General features: G+C 56.7%; 1 protein-coding gene across 3 annotated transcripts in view; it reads right to left on the bottom strand.

Moving 5' to 3' along the window:
- Window positions 1-8,405: 8,405 nt before the first annotated feature.
- CREBBP (CREB binding protein) overlaps window positions 8,406-14,644 on the bottom strand; it is a 127,660-nt gene continuing 121,421 nt past the window's right edge. For all 3 annotated transcript variants that reach the window (XM_026003007.2, XM_072751363.1, XM_026003008.2), the window contains 3 exons: window positions 13,658-13,819; window positions 13,177-13,458; window positions 8,406-11,615 (listed from right to left, as the gene is read on the bottom strand). In XM_026003007.2, coding sequence (XP_025858792.2) covers window positions 9,468-11,615; window positions 13,177-13,458; window positions 13,658-13,819 — 2,592 coding nt within the window. In that variant the 3' untranslated portion in view covers window positions 8,406-9,467. The remainder of the gene's footprint in view (window positions 11,616-13,176; window positions 13,459-13,657; window positions 13,820-14,644) is intronic.

Raw genomic sequence — 14,644 nt, 5'->3', positions numbered from 1 at the left:
GCAGGCTCAGCGTGGCCAAGCTGCAGCTACTCTGGGGCACTGAGGGGTCTGAGCCTCGCGTTGCATTTGTTCACCCAGGAAGTCCTCCCTTTTGCAAGAGCGGACACACTGGTCTGTGGGGCAGTAGATGTAGGCCCGGGGGGATCCTTTTATTTCAGGAAGGAGAAGTGGTATCTGGCAGAGGGAAACCTATGCTTCACATAAGGATGGGGCGTGTCAACTATCCTTCAATAAAAGATCAATTTAAAGTTTAAAAAAATGGGGAATCCCTGGGTGGCTCAGCGGTTTAGCGCCTGCCTTTGGCCCAGGGCGCGATCCTGGAGTCCCAGTATCAAGCCGAAGTCGGGCTCCCAGCATGGAGCCTGCTTCTCCCTCCTCCTGTGTCTCTTCCTCTCTCTATCATAAATAAATAAATCTTTTTAAAAAATCACTAAAGTTTTAAAAAATGATGGGCAGGACCCAGGCTCTGTGGAGGACAAAGACACCAGGTTCCAGACACTCCTGTCCTCTCCTGGCCTGTGGACGTCAGACGCCCTCAGCTACAGATGTTCGCAAAACTATCTTCTGGTAGCCTGGGGAACTCTGGCTTTCCAAGATGCCTATGGACCCAAATCAAGTCTTTTTTTTTTTAAGATTTTATTTTTTCATGAAAGAGACAGAATGGCAAAGACACAGGCAGAGGGAGAAGCAGGCTCCCCAGACCCCGGATGACGCCCTGACCTGAAGGCAGACAGATGCTCAACCGCCGAGCCACCCAGGTGTCCCCCAAACCAAGTCTTGAGGGGCCTGGGCAGATTTCAGTCCCTGAGAGTATGAGGAAATTGGAAGAAGGAAGAAAATGATTAGATGCAGATGTACGACTTGGACTGACCGAGACTGGCCGGGATTGCTGGCGGGGCACAGAGAGAAGCAGAGGAGGAGAGGGCCCCTGGGTCTCCTGACCACTGCCGCGGCCTCTACGAGGCTGCCCTTGCTTCTCCAGAGGCCACCGCCTTTGACAGCAGCAAGCCGGGGGCCTGGAGAAACGCAAGCCGTGTCATTCGTGGCAGCCGGAAGGCAGGGCCAACCTGCCCAGCCACAGTTGAAGGGGTCCCCGAAGCACAGAACACACGGACAATGGATGTTCTTCAGCCAGGAGAGGAGGGAATTTCTGACACCTGCTGCAGCGTGGGTGAACCGGGGGGCCTGATGGTCAAGGACACAAAAAGACAGATACCGTGTGATCCCACTCGCACGAGGCATCGGAACTGTCGAATCCAGACACCGGCAGGGGGAGGGGGGTGCTGGGCAGGGGTGGGAGGGCAATGGGGAATCCTGTCTAACAGGGACAGAGTTTCAGTTTTGCAAAATGAGCTCTGGAGACGGTGGCGGTGATGGCCACGCAGCAGTGGGGATGCATTTAGTGCCACCGAGCTGTGCGCTTCAAAACGATGACGGTGGAGGGGCGCCTGCGGGGCTCGGTTAGCGGGCAGCCGCCTTTCGGTCTCAGCTCAGGTCGTTATCTTGGGGTTGTGAGCTCCAGGCCTGGCTTGGGCTCCACGCTCAGCAGTCGGCTGGTCCCTCTCCCCCTGCCCCGCCCCACTCCACGCACTTGCTCTCAAATAAATAAAACCTTTAAAAAATTATTACAACGGGGGCAGTCCCGGTGGCTCAGCGGTTTGGCGCCGCCTTCGGCCTAGGGTGTGATCCTGGAGACCTGGAATCGAGTCCCACATTGGGTTCCCTGCATGGAGACTGCTTCTCTCTCTCTCTCTCTCTCTCTCTCTCTCTCTCTCTCTGCCATGAATAAATAAATAAAATCTTTTTAAAAAATTATTACAACGGTAATCTTTATGCATATTTTACTGTAATTTGTGTAATGCCCTCTGGAAAGGAAAAACAAATGTGTCTCCTTTTATTTGCCTTTCTTAGTTCAAGGCACCAACTTGTGGGCGAGCTTCCGGCTTCACTGGGCAGCATCCTGGGAGTTCCCAGAGGAAGGAAAGCTTGGGGCGATAGGATACTTTTTGGCCTGGAAAGGGCCCAGGGGTGATGGGATTTTCTCCCAGTTTAATAAACTCTCTTATAGGGCATCTTCATTTTTGAAGTTCAAAAAATAGGGGTTTGGGGGCACCTGGCTGGCTCAGTTGGCAGAGCAGGACTCTTGGTCTTGGGGTTGTAGGTAGGTGTGAGCCCCGTGTGGCTGTAGAGAGGACTTCGATACATTTTTTTTAGAAGTTGGAGGTGGGGATCCCGGGGTGACTCAGTGGTTGAGCGCCTGCCTTCGGCCCAGGGCGTGATCCTGGAGTCCTGGGATCGAGTCCCATCGGGCTCCCTGCATGGAGCCTGCTTCTCCCTCTACCTGTGTCTCTGCCTCTCTGTGCCTCTCATGAATAAATAAGTAAAATCTTAAAAAAAAAAAAGAAGAAGAAGAAGTTGGAGGCAGGAGGTGGTGGGGAGAGGCCGGGCAGTCATGGAGGCCGGGTGTCGTCCGAGAGCTGTGCAGCTCTGGAGAGGGAGGCCGCCTCCGCCGGTGCCCCCAGGGCCACACTGAGCTGCATCTGGAGGCTGTGGCCGCAGCTTCGGAGGCACTGACGCTCCCCGGCTTCAGAGGTGCCAGATCGTTCAAATTCAGAGAAGCAGCTAGCAGCCTGGTGGCACCTGCACTGGGTTTTGTGTGATTCTTCGAGTCCCTGTCTTCCTTTGCAGGACTTTGATGCCAGCTCAGCATGTGACCCAGTATTTTGCTGATTCACTCGACAACTATCTCTGTGTCTGACGAACGTCAGCCCCCAGCTGACTTCAGACACCTGCCAACGGCAATAGGTCTGGGGGAACCCGGGCCCTGACCCCAACCTGCACACTTGCTGATGGTGGGACCTGGCCAGAAGCCAGATCCGTGGCCCTTCGTGGAGGCAGGTGCAGCGCTTAGGACCTGGCCTGGAACTTACCAGAACATTTCTCATTTCAGTGGGGGACTCTTGAGTTTTTTTTCTCCGAATGACTCCTCCTGCTTTGACAGTGTCCGCCTTTAATTCCACCATCAAGGACACTGGAAACGTCACAGGTTGATCCCAAACTTTCAGGAGTGATTGGACCCAAGGTCTCTGTCCCTTTTCATGCTCTGTGGCATTGGCACTTGGCCCAGGGCCCTCTCAGGGCTTCCTGGCTTTTCTGAGCAACTCTGGCTCTGGAAAAGGTGGCCACCTCTCCCACTGCATTTATTCCTAGAAACTTCTGGGGGCTACCACTTGGTTAACTAGCCTCGAGGGTGCAGTTTGAAAGATGCCTTCTGTCCTGTCAAAGCACTCGGGTCACATCTTTCCCCCAGCCTGCGGACGAGGTCATTCTAGGCATTGGAACAAACGTCCACCAAAACTCAAAATCTACTGTGTCTACAGCTTGCTTGAAGGAAGACATGGAAAAATTAGCTTGGTGTGAGAGACTCTCCAGTGCAGAGAAGCAATTCTGTTCTGTGCGTGGTTGGGTGAGTGTGTGCATGTGGGCTCCGGTAACGCACCTGCCCCACTAGAGCCCCACTCTTAGCCCAACACCCATAAAGAGCAGAAAGGCTGTCTGGGGAGGCTTCACCTGCTGGCATCCCCTTTCCCCGTCTGCATGGCTTCCTGGTGGCTCAGGACCCCTCTCGACGTCTGTCCCGTGCCAGTGAGGCCCTGCCTCCCCGAAGGACTGGCTGGCTGCCTGGGTACCATGGGCCCTTACCCCACCAGTCAGAGGCCCAGTCCAGGTGGCATCTTGCGCAGCATGTGGCGTCAGGCCCCAGCAGGTGGGTGGCTTTCACAGAGCTCCCCTCACCAAGACCACGTCCCTTCAGGTACGAAGAGGGCCCCCTCGCTCAGGATCCTCCGGTCCGATGGGGTATCGGAGGGCAGGGTGGAAATGTCCCCAGGCACAGGGCAGCCGGTGTCTTCCGAGTGGTCCAGGAGACAGGACGGGCCTGACCCCAGCACTCGCGCAACCGGTGCAGAGAACCAGCACGAGCGCTTTCCCATTGCCCGGGGACCCGGCGCTGCTTTTGTGGAAGAGCAAGCACGGTGGGATTCCTTTGTCTGTTTTGCCCACGGTCTGCAGGTTTACAAATGTACCTCACAGGACATCTTCCCGAACCTCCCTGTGCCCTGGGTCCTGCCCTAGCTCCTGTCCATCCAGGGGACCTCGGCTGCCAGTGGGCCTGCCAGGCGCTTATTCAGGGATTGGAGGACAGAAGGGGTTGGAAGGTGCCAGCTCAGAGCGAATGCTGTGGAGGCCACAGAGCCACTTGAGCAAATCCCCTCTTTCCAAGCGATCTATTGTGAACATTAGGACTAAGGCAGTTTCGGGGCTCCGTTGGTGGAATATGTGATGCTTGGGGTTGTGGGTTTGAGCCCTACGTTGGGTGTTGAAATTATTTTTCTTCGAGAGATTTGAGAGAGAGAGAGCGCGTGTGAGCGCACACAGAGGCGGAAGCAGAGGGAGCAGCAGACTCTCTGCTGAGCAGGGATTCCTGACACAGGGCTCCATCCCAGGACTCGGATCATGACCTGAGCCAAAGACATGCTTCACCGACTGAGCTATCCAGGTACCCTGGGTGTTGGGCGTTGAGATTAAAAAAAAAAATAAAAAAAAGACAAGGCAATTTCAAAGTCAAGATGGTTGTTCTTGGCCCCCCTTGGGCCTCGCTGCTCCGCGTGTAGACTGAGGCCCAGGCCTCACCTGGGAGCTCCTCAGGAACTCAGCAGCTCGCCCGCCTGCCCGGCGCAGGCCACGACGCCAGGGTGTCGGCAAGATCCCCGCTGGGCTGTCCGGAGAGGGTGCCACCCCGACCGGAGACACCTCCTCGCTCCCAGCGCGGACTGGGGTCCGTGCCCCCTTTGAGCCCCAGCACCACGTCGCCCTTCCTCCTGTGGTTGCTGGAGGAGCTCTCCAAGGGCTGGAGGGCGGCGGCTTGGATGTGCCCAGCAGGTGGCTGCTAAGGGAGCAAACTCAGGGCTTGCACCGGGCCTGCTTGTTTCCCTGTCAACTGGATAGCAGGGGTGCGCCCCCGAAATCACCTGTTCTGGAGGCAAGGGGGCCTCGGCTCGAGACCCACTCACGTCTTTCCTGTCATTTCTCACACTTGCTGACCTCCCCCTACGAGAGAATCCCTCTTCCTCACCCAGGAAACCAGAGACCAGAACTCAAGTGGCTAGAGGGCGGGAACAGTGAGAACCGGCCTCCCCAGAAGCTCAGGGAGTCCCCTATGCGGGGACCTGGCCCTCCCAGGGGACGCCAGTTCTGGCAGCTGAACACCAGGCCTCTGGTTGCCTCCTGCATGGAAGCCAGGCCTCCTCAATGGAACCTGCTGCCTTTCTCTGCACCTCCCAGCTTTGGTCTGGACCCCTGACCGCCCCGCCTCCAGATGCTCAACTTGTGGCAGCACATGAAGCAACGCTTCCCGCTCTGAGGCCCCCAAACTTGTGCCAGACGTGAGGGGTCCTGGGTGGGGTCAGAGACACAGGGTGGGACCTGGCGCAGGGAGCCCCGCCACAGCCCCTCGCCATCCTTCCAAGGATGTCCTCTCTGGAGGTTTTCCTAAAGGACCACCCTCACCTAGAACAGTCTCTACACATCACTACAGGCTTTGAGGATCTTCAGGCTTGGACTCTGTTGACATACCTCTATAGGACTACTTTAAACATGTTTATTTTTTAAAAATATTTTATTTGAGAGAGAGAGAACATGAGCAGGGGAGAGAAGAAGTAGGCCCCCAGGAGAGCTTGGAGCCCGATGTGGGGCCTGATTCCAGGACCCTGGGGTACCCAAGCCAAAGGTAGATGCTTATGCGACTGAGCCACCCAGGCAACCTCAGCATCGGTTTGTGAGAGGCTTTCTCATCACTGGCCCAGAGCCCTGGTCCCGGGCCCAGAACGTAAGGCCGCTTCAGTAACCGCCCCGTCGATGCCCTGGGCCGGCGGGCCCCACCCGGACAGGGCCAGTCCCACCCGGACCTGGGAGGCCTTGGACACCGCCTCCTGTGTGCCAGGGGGTGTTCGGCGCCCCCCCGCAAGGTAGCCCCAAGGGAGACCAGGCCGGGCCTGCGGAGCCGGCCTGGAGGACAGCGGGCGTGGGCCCTGCAGTGCGCAGCGCAGCTCAGGATGGGCGGCCCCCACCTGCCCGGCCAGGTCCCCTCCCCGGCCTCCTGCCTCAGGCCCGTGGCCGCAGCGCCCTGATGCCTTCCACAGCACCTGGAAAGGCGGGCAGAGCTGAGCTCGCTATGGCCCAGGCTCCTGGGTGCTGCCGACCTGCCGTGGCCGCGCCAGCCCCCTGGATGCCGCAGGCCCCACGTCCCGCGAGCCGCGTCCCGCCCGCCTCTCAACCCCTGAAAGTGGAAGCCTGCCTCTCAACCCCCGAAAGTGGGAGCCCGCGCCCCAGCCCCGCGGCCGGTGCGCCCGGGACCCTGGAGCCTTGGCCTGAGCCTGGGAAATCTCCGAGCGGGCACCGCCTGCCTCTGGTCTGCTCAGCGCGGTTCCGTCTTGTCCTTTAGCCCGCGGGCTACGATCACTTACGTTCCACGAGCGACCTGTCGCCCTGGCCCCGGCTTGGCATGAGAGGCTGCCGGAGGCAGCGCAGCGACACAGGGCGTCCCTGCCGGGGGCTCCTTGGGTGAAGCGTGTCCGCTCCCACACAGGAGCACCGGCCTGTGCAGAGCAGCAGGGCGACAAGCACGTTCTGGTTTGGACAGGATCTTTGGTTCCACTTCGGAGCAGTCAGCGACAAGAGGGGAGAGCGCCGTCTTCAGCCTGACATCCCAGAAGCCGAAGGCGCTCCACCGCTTCCGCTGGACATTGCATCCTACCCGTTTTTAACAGGCCGAGTTCTCAGAAACGTAATCAAACACACGGACTAGGCACGCTCAACCGGGACCCTTGGGGCTTGCGAACACTGGCTCGCTAAGCACATTCTCAGGGTCGTTAGCCAACTGTGACCATCTTTGAATCCAAGCAGTTTTACCAGCTTTTATTATAAACACCAGCACATTTCAAGTTTCCTCTTTTTGATCACAAATATAGGACTTTTTTCTTCTCCTCTTAAGTATACAGCATGAGACGCAGCGCAGGGGCTTCCCAGCTCTTACAGAAATCTCCTTACGCCGAGGGCAGGGTCAGCACCCCCAGACCACACCCTCGGCCGCATCCCTTGGCGGATTACACAGGACATGGACTCCAAAAAGATGAGATCTGTACAGTTTTGGATCCCAGGACGACCTGAGAAAGATACCCCCCACCGGCCACATGAAATGGCTGCGCCGCACGAGTACAGGGCTGGAGCCGCTCCTCCAGGGCCCCAGACACCTCACCCCTTCTGTCTGCACGCGGCCTCGGACTCGGTGGAGAGAGCGATTCGGGAGGGTCCCAGATTCGAGAAGCAAGCAGAGTAAGGATGGCCGAATGGCCACTGGAGGGCCGTGGCCCTGCTTTCCCTTCTGGGGATGTGGTGGAAATGGCAATTGGTTGGCAATGCTAGTGACGGCCTTATTATCTCGCTTCACCTATGTTAAAACTCAATATTTGAAGCTCTGTGCTAGAATTTCTTTTTAAGTTTCTTCAAATTTAGATTCTCAAACCAAGGATTCTGAAATTATCTCTGTGAATACAGGGCCAACAGGGAAACTATTTGGGCCAGGAGTTCTCCATATGCCACCACAACCGCCCCCTACCCCGCCCCAGGCTGGGGGACCAGGGATACAAGAGTCACTTGTGCTTGTAGGGGAGGAGTGCTGCGGACTAGAGGGCACACTTCCATGCTCCCCAGGGCGGGGTGCTGTGGGACCACGTGGCCAAGCGTCCGTCCCTGGAAGCTGGAGGGCTTTCACCACATTACTGCCCTCACAGGCACCGCCCTGTTTCTAGAGGGTGAAGAATGATGCTGGGCTGGGCATCGGAGGCCCCCAGCAGGATGCCCTGCACTGTGTGTCCTCTCCTATGGAGCACAGGATTTGTGGGACAATCAGGAAACACCTCCAATCCCTGCAGCACGTTTTACACCAATTCTGGGATTTGCGTATAGGTAAGGGGAGGGGATGCTGCTGAAAACAAGTGCAGGAACCATTCCTACTCTGGGTTTTCGAGGCTTAGGGCAGGAGGACAGGAGGCAATGTGCTGCTTCAGACCCATCTGCAGCCCTATCTCTGTGGGTGAAGTTCCCCGCGGAGCACTGAATCTGAGGCCACCAGCGAGCTTGACCATCTCGGTTCCTGGAAAGAGAACCATCCAGGCCTTGGCTGGGCCTGGCCACCACCCACATGGCCACCATGACCGTGGTCCCCGCCTCTCCTCTGTGAGCAATCCACCAGAATCATGTCTTACAAAGAACAGACTCCAAAAATATATATAAATAAATAAAAACCTTAAACATTCTTACAGGGATCTTAAAGAACAGAATACATGTTAAAAACTTCAGTAATTTATATCAATTTTAAGCGGTACTTTATATACAATGGGGGAAAAACACATGCATAGTCCAAATACAATGTTGAAAACAGCATTTTCATAACAAAAAACCCCGAACACTAAGTGTTAATACCATGTACATGAATTCAAGAAGGACCACCCTTTTTGTCTGTTGCACACAGTTTATTTAACAATATGATATAAGAAATGAGTTGGTACTTTACCATTCTATACAGTGATTGAATCTTCTTGAATTTTCTTATTTATAGTAATTATAGCGCTTGCATGATTTACACTAGAATTGCTTTTCCTCATTTCAAGTTTCACATAGAAGAAAGAAAAGAATGCTTCTTCTCTATTAACATTAGCATGGTCTAAGAGAGTGATCATCCCTATTTTTTGTCTAAAACCAGTTTTATCAGAGAAACAAAGCAACAATTTCTACATCTGCAAGACAAGAGTTTGGCTTAAGCCAGTATGTATAGATAGATGTGTGTGTGGGTGTGTACGTGTGTGCACGCAGGAGCCAATTCCTATCGTCCAGGGGTAATACTTGGAGAACGCCCACAGAGTTCACTATAGAAAAAATCTTCCCGCAACATCAGAAAGTTATCGGGATACATTATAAGCTTGCATTATTTCAAGAATCAGTTTCTGAATATTATTTTTCTTCTCACTTTTAAACATAAATGTTTAAAGTCTTGAAAATACAAATAAAAAATATGAATATAATGAACTTGTTTTTCCCGTTAAAAAAAGGCATGAGTCACCAATGACGACAAAAAGAATCAAACAAAACCCCCCTCCCCCCAAAACAAAAAAACAAAAACAAAAAACAAAAACAAAAAGAGAGAGAGAGAGAGACCAGATATTTAAATCAACTGGTTTTTAACAAAAAAATATATTCTTTGTATTGTTTCTTTAAACAGCAATCTACCCTTCCATGGCTTGGAAGTAGCAGTTCCATCTAGGGATAAAAAGAGCCTAGATGTCTGGATTTCAGTACAAAAGGTCCAAGAACATGAAAGGGGGGAAAAAAAAAGCGATGCTCTCACAATGCTACAAACCCTCCACAAACTTTTCTAGGGTGTCTCCTGTGGTGTCGCCGACCAGGGACAGCTCACTGGACAACGCACTCCTGTTGGGGGTGTTCAGCTGTGGGAGCATTGCACTCTGTTCGGGGTTCCCCAAGTGTCCCTGATCTATGGAGCTGGCCATGGTGACTGCGAGTCCTGGGTGGGGGGAACCAGTCTGGGGCGACACATGGTGTGGCGAAGGCTGGGGCTGTATCCGTGGCGACGGGCTGGAATGTGGAGGCTGGGACTGGGGCCGCGGAGACTGGACAGGGGCCGGAGACCGCACCTGGCTACTGAGGGATGTGGCCATCTGCTGGCCGGGGAGGTGCGAGGCCTGTGGCTGTCCTGAGAGCATGTGCTGCTGGGGGCTCATGGGGTTCGGCTGGCCCGGGGACCCGATCTGCTGCTTCATCTGCTGCTGCTGCAGAATCCGCTGCTGCAGGGCCTGCTGGATGTTAGGGGTGCTGTCTGCCCCCAGCCCCGGCTGCCCCATTTGGCCGAGCTGTCCCATCTGAGCCGCCATCTGGCCCATGGAGCTGCCCTGGATGGGGAGGTGCTGCTGCATCCGCTGCTGCTGCATGGCTGGGGGGTAGCCTCCAGGTCCTTGGGGCTGCTGGAACTGGCCATGCCCGGCCATGCCCCCAGCCATGCCTGCGCTGCCCTGCTGCTGCTGCTGTTGCTGCTGCTGCTGCTGCTGCTGTTGCTGGAGCAGCTGCCTCCGGAGCATCTCCCGGTACTGTGGGTTCATGCTTGCCATGCTGGGGTTGTGGCCCGGGTTCATGATGTTCAGGGCCTGGCCCTGGGGGTTCAGGCCTCCCATCGCCGGCTGCTGCGGGGGCACGCCGGGCCGGGGCCCGCCGGCTTGAATGGCGTTCAGGTTTTGTAGGCCGGGCTGCTGGTGCAGGCCGGGCTGGGCCTGGAGGCTGGGCTGGGGCTGCAGACCGGGCTGGGGCTGCAGGCCAGGCTGACTGGCCACGTACTTGGCTGTGCGCTGCTTGATAAAGGCCGCCATCAGCTGAGGGTTGGACTTGAGGATGTTGAGCACCTGCTGCTGCTGCTGCGGAGAGCTGGGCGACTTCAGGGTCCGCAGCAGGTCCTGCAGGGCGCCGGGCGAGATGCTCCGGGGCGGTGGTTGCACGCCAGACATCCGTGGCCCGGCCACAGCTGGCTGGGCCTGCATGGACATCACCGGCCGCGGCATGCCTGGCATCGGCTGCTGCTGGGGGATGGGCGCCTGCTGCCACTGCCCGGGCGGCAGATTGGGCATGACAGGCCCGCTGACCTGGTTGGGACGGGGCACGTTCAGGCCCACGGGGGCCATCTGGCTCACCGGGGTCACCATGCCTGGGCGCCCTGGGGGCATGCCATTGTTGATGTTCACCCGGTACAGGTGCTGCTGCTGCTGGGCCTCACGCTCAATCTGCCGGGCCGCTTCCACCGCGGCCGGTGGAGGCTGGGCAGGGGGCGGTGGGGCCGGCACCTGGTTGGTGGGCTTCCCGGTGGACACCGTGGTGGGGGGCTGAGTCCGGGCCACGCTGGGGAAGCCAGCTGGTGACATGCTCACGGGTGAGGGCTGGGGCTGGGCTGGGGGCTGCGGCGTCTGGGGTGTGCTGGGCTGCTGTGTGGGGGTCCCAGGCGGAGCTGAGGTAGGGGAAGGCAGACTCTGCTGAGGCACATTGCGGGTGTTCATGGTGGCCATCCGCCGGCGCATGAGCTGAGCTTGCTGCAGGCGGTGCTGGATCTGCTGCTGGCGGAGCTTGTGTTTGATGTTGAGGCAGAAGGGCACTGGGCATTTGTTTTCTTGGCAGTGTTTGGCGTGGTAGCAGCAGAGGGCGATGAGCTGCTTGCACACCGGGCAGCCCCCGTTGGTCTTGCGTTTGCAGCCCTTGGTGTGCTGTACCACCCGCTTCATCTTCTGGCAGGACGGCAGCGAGCAGTTGGCGTTGCGGCACTGACAGGCATGCACCAGGGACTGGATGCAGCGCTGGATGCTCAGGCGCCGTGACTCCTGGGGGCTCTTGGACTGTGGCTCGCCCTGGCTGCCGCCCTCGTCGTCCAGGCCCAGCCCCCACTTCACCATCTTGTGGGCATGGCTCTTCGTGTTGTAGCAGTTGATGCAAAGGTCGTAGTCCTGTGGACAAGCACAGGGCACAAGCTGTGGTCAGCACACGGGGCCTCGCGTGACCAGACAGCTGGCAGAGGCTGACAGACACCATACAGCTACCCCTGGAGCCTCACACCTCACCCTGCCCCTCCCAGTCCTACAGTCTCACGGGCCCTTGAGCATGTTGTTTGACATGTGTCCCCTCTCCTTCCTTCCTCTGCTGCTGGGGAATGCCACCCAGACCCACAGGGTCCTGCTCCCATACCTGGCCCGGGAAGCCTGATGGTTGCTCCCAAGCTCACTGAAGTCCCACTGGCTGGGTTTCTAGAAACTGGGTCCTGCTCTCTGGGGCTGCTGGGTGCTCTAGTGCATCCCCAGAACTCTGCAGGGTGGCCCCCCTTGACCGGAAGACAGTCCCTGGGCTCAAACCACAATGAAAAAATGTGCGTTCACAGGTTTCTTAAAAGTTGCTTGTATCTGGAGACAGACTATTGTGTGCCAGGCCTGGAGAAGGAAACCCTATGACTGGGACCAACTTTTTTTCCAAAAAGACATGAAGATCCCAATAGCGGGAAGTGACAGAGGACAAAAGAAGGCTACAAAAAGTGACAAATAAAGACAAAAGCATTATGAGGCCCTATTTACCCCCTCAACCCAAGATCACAGAGCTGCTCCTATGGACTGTGACTCTGGGAACCCTTCTGAATGCGGACTCCAGCAAGGTGAGGACTGGGTGGGGGATGGGAGTGTGTGACTATCTGTAGGGGGAGATGGGGTGCCCACAATAGCCTGCTTCACCCCACGTGAGGGACCCAACTGGGGAATGGAGAGGCCACACCCCTTCACACAGGGGCCAAGACCTCTGCAGAGGAAGCCAGCGTGTGCAACCATGGGGTCCACCAGAACAGGACATTGTCAGCTTCCCAGCAAGGCTAGAATTTGAGGCAGGAATAAAGGTTAGGATCCTGGTAGAGCTGAAGCACAGCCAGCGCCTCCCTCCTGCTCCTACCCTGGACCATAAGGCCCATGGATGCTCCTGACACACAGCCGGTATTGGCAAAAAACAAGGAGTAGAATAAAAGTGCTTTGTTATCATATCTTCCTGAAAAAGTCAGGTTAAACACTGCCTCCTCTAGGAAGCCTGCCCATTCTTGCTTCCCTGGAAGACCAGCCCTTCCTGCCACACACATCGAGGGCCCCGCTGTCAGGCTTAGTTGGGTTGGGACCATACCATGGCCCCTAAGGGAGAAAGCCTCCTTCCTTCCTATGATGAAGGTGTGCTGTTGAGCCTGCAGCCGGCACAGCCCACATCGACTAGGATCCTCTTATCTGTGAACTAGAAAACACCAGCCTCATGACCAACAATGCCCTAAGAGGACCAGGACGTAGATGAGCCTTCTTCATGTAGTCATTTTGCCCCCCTGGAAAATCCCTACCATTTCATGGTTCAATCTGAAATGCTCATGTGCTGATGGCAGAGAGGGCTGGAGAGTGACTGGCAGACCCCAATCTTGGGCCATGCCAGCAGGGCCAGAAGTTCTGTGAGCTGCAGACACTCCCTGCAGGGAAGGAGAGGGTGTGGGCCTACCTCGCACACGGTGCAGTGCCAGCGTGTCTCCACGTGGTGCTTGCACTCATTGCAGGTGTAGACAAAGCGGTCCTGGCCCTGGGTGTGCAGCTCCACCAGCATGCACAGTGTAGACCACTTGGACCGACGCAAGGAAGAGAACTCCCAGTGCTTGTCTCTGGCGAGGGTGAGGAAGGCGTCACGCCCATCCATGAGGTCACAGCTAAGCAGGGGGTCAGGGTCAACGATGGGGGGCAGTGTGTTGATGACAGGCCCAGCGTGCAGGTGGATGACAAAGAAGACCTGCAGGGGAGAGTGGCGTCAGCCCACAGGGAGAGCAGGGGCAGTGGTGCCAAGGGGGGGCTGGCCCCGCAGGCCCAGGGCTACCAGGACCCCTGGGGTTGAGCCGGGCCATTGGGGTCAGGCATCTGCATGCAGTCGGGGGGCCCTGCATGGACCACTGGCAGCACTCCCTCCCTCCCTCTCGCCCCCTCAGCTCTACCTCTTTGTGCTTCTCCATCGTGGCATAGAGCTTCTGGGACAAGTCATTGGACACGTTGGGCATGCTGGGCTTCTTCTTGTTGGCTCGACTGATACTGCTTTTGTTCTTATTGGTTTTCTTGTTGTTCTTCTTCTTGGCATTCTTGCTGTCGCCCTGGCTGCCCTAAAACAACATGCCAAGCTGCTGGACAGGCCCGGCCTCCTTTCCTCTCTGGATGCTGGGCCGGGGAACCCGCAACAGCTCTAGGAGGCCCAGCCGAGGGCAGGAGGCCGTTGTTAGGAGATGCCCCGGAGGATGCGAGCAGCGCCAGGGCTGCAGCGGGGACACCTGGAGGTCAAGGAAACCCTACCCACGCCGTAACAGCCACACAGCAGGCACCTCTCAGAGAAGACACCGGTATGCTAGTTTGGGCGCTGACAATAGAGGGGGTACAAACTATTTCTCCTAGTTCCCTGCTCTCTACTGGACCCTGCCGCTCCAGGCCACATCCTGAATGCTCAGTCGCTGATTTTTTTTGCCTTGCAGACGGTTCCAAATATCCACTGTCCACAAGAAGGGGAAAGGTGCCAAGAGAAGCTGCTGCGGGGGTAGGAGCAGAGTTTCCAGAATGGCCTATCCATGTCCCAGGCAGAGCTACCGAGGCAGAGACCTCTCCTTGCCCTTGCTCCCACCCACCCCGAGTGCTGTAGCGGCTCCTGCCCCTCAGTTCAAGCGCTCCTACTCTGGAAAGAACTTGGGCTTGGAGTCATTTAGGTGCCAGGGTAGAAACGTTCACCAGGTCTGGTCAGAAGAACCTGGTTTTCTTTTTTTTTTTTTTTATCTTTTTTTTTTTTTTTTTAATTTTTTATTTATTTATGATAGTCACAGAGAGAGAGAGAGAGGCAGAGACACAGGCAGAGGGAGAAGCAGGCTCCATGCACCGGGAGCCTGATGTGGGATTCGATCCCGGGTCTCCAGGATCGCGCCCTGGGCCAAAGGCAGGCGCCA

The sequence above is a fragment of the Vulpes vulpes genome, chromosome 3 (genome assembly GCF_048418805.1).
Source record: "Vulpes vulpes isolate BD-2025 chromosome 3, VulVul3, whole genome shotgun sequence".
NCBI lineage: Eukaryota > Metazoa > Chordata > Mammalia > Carnivora > Canidae > Vulpes > Vulpes vulpes.
The sequence above is the reverse complement of the archived record's forward strand: the minus strand, read 5'-3'. Positions and strand labels throughout refer to the sequence as shown.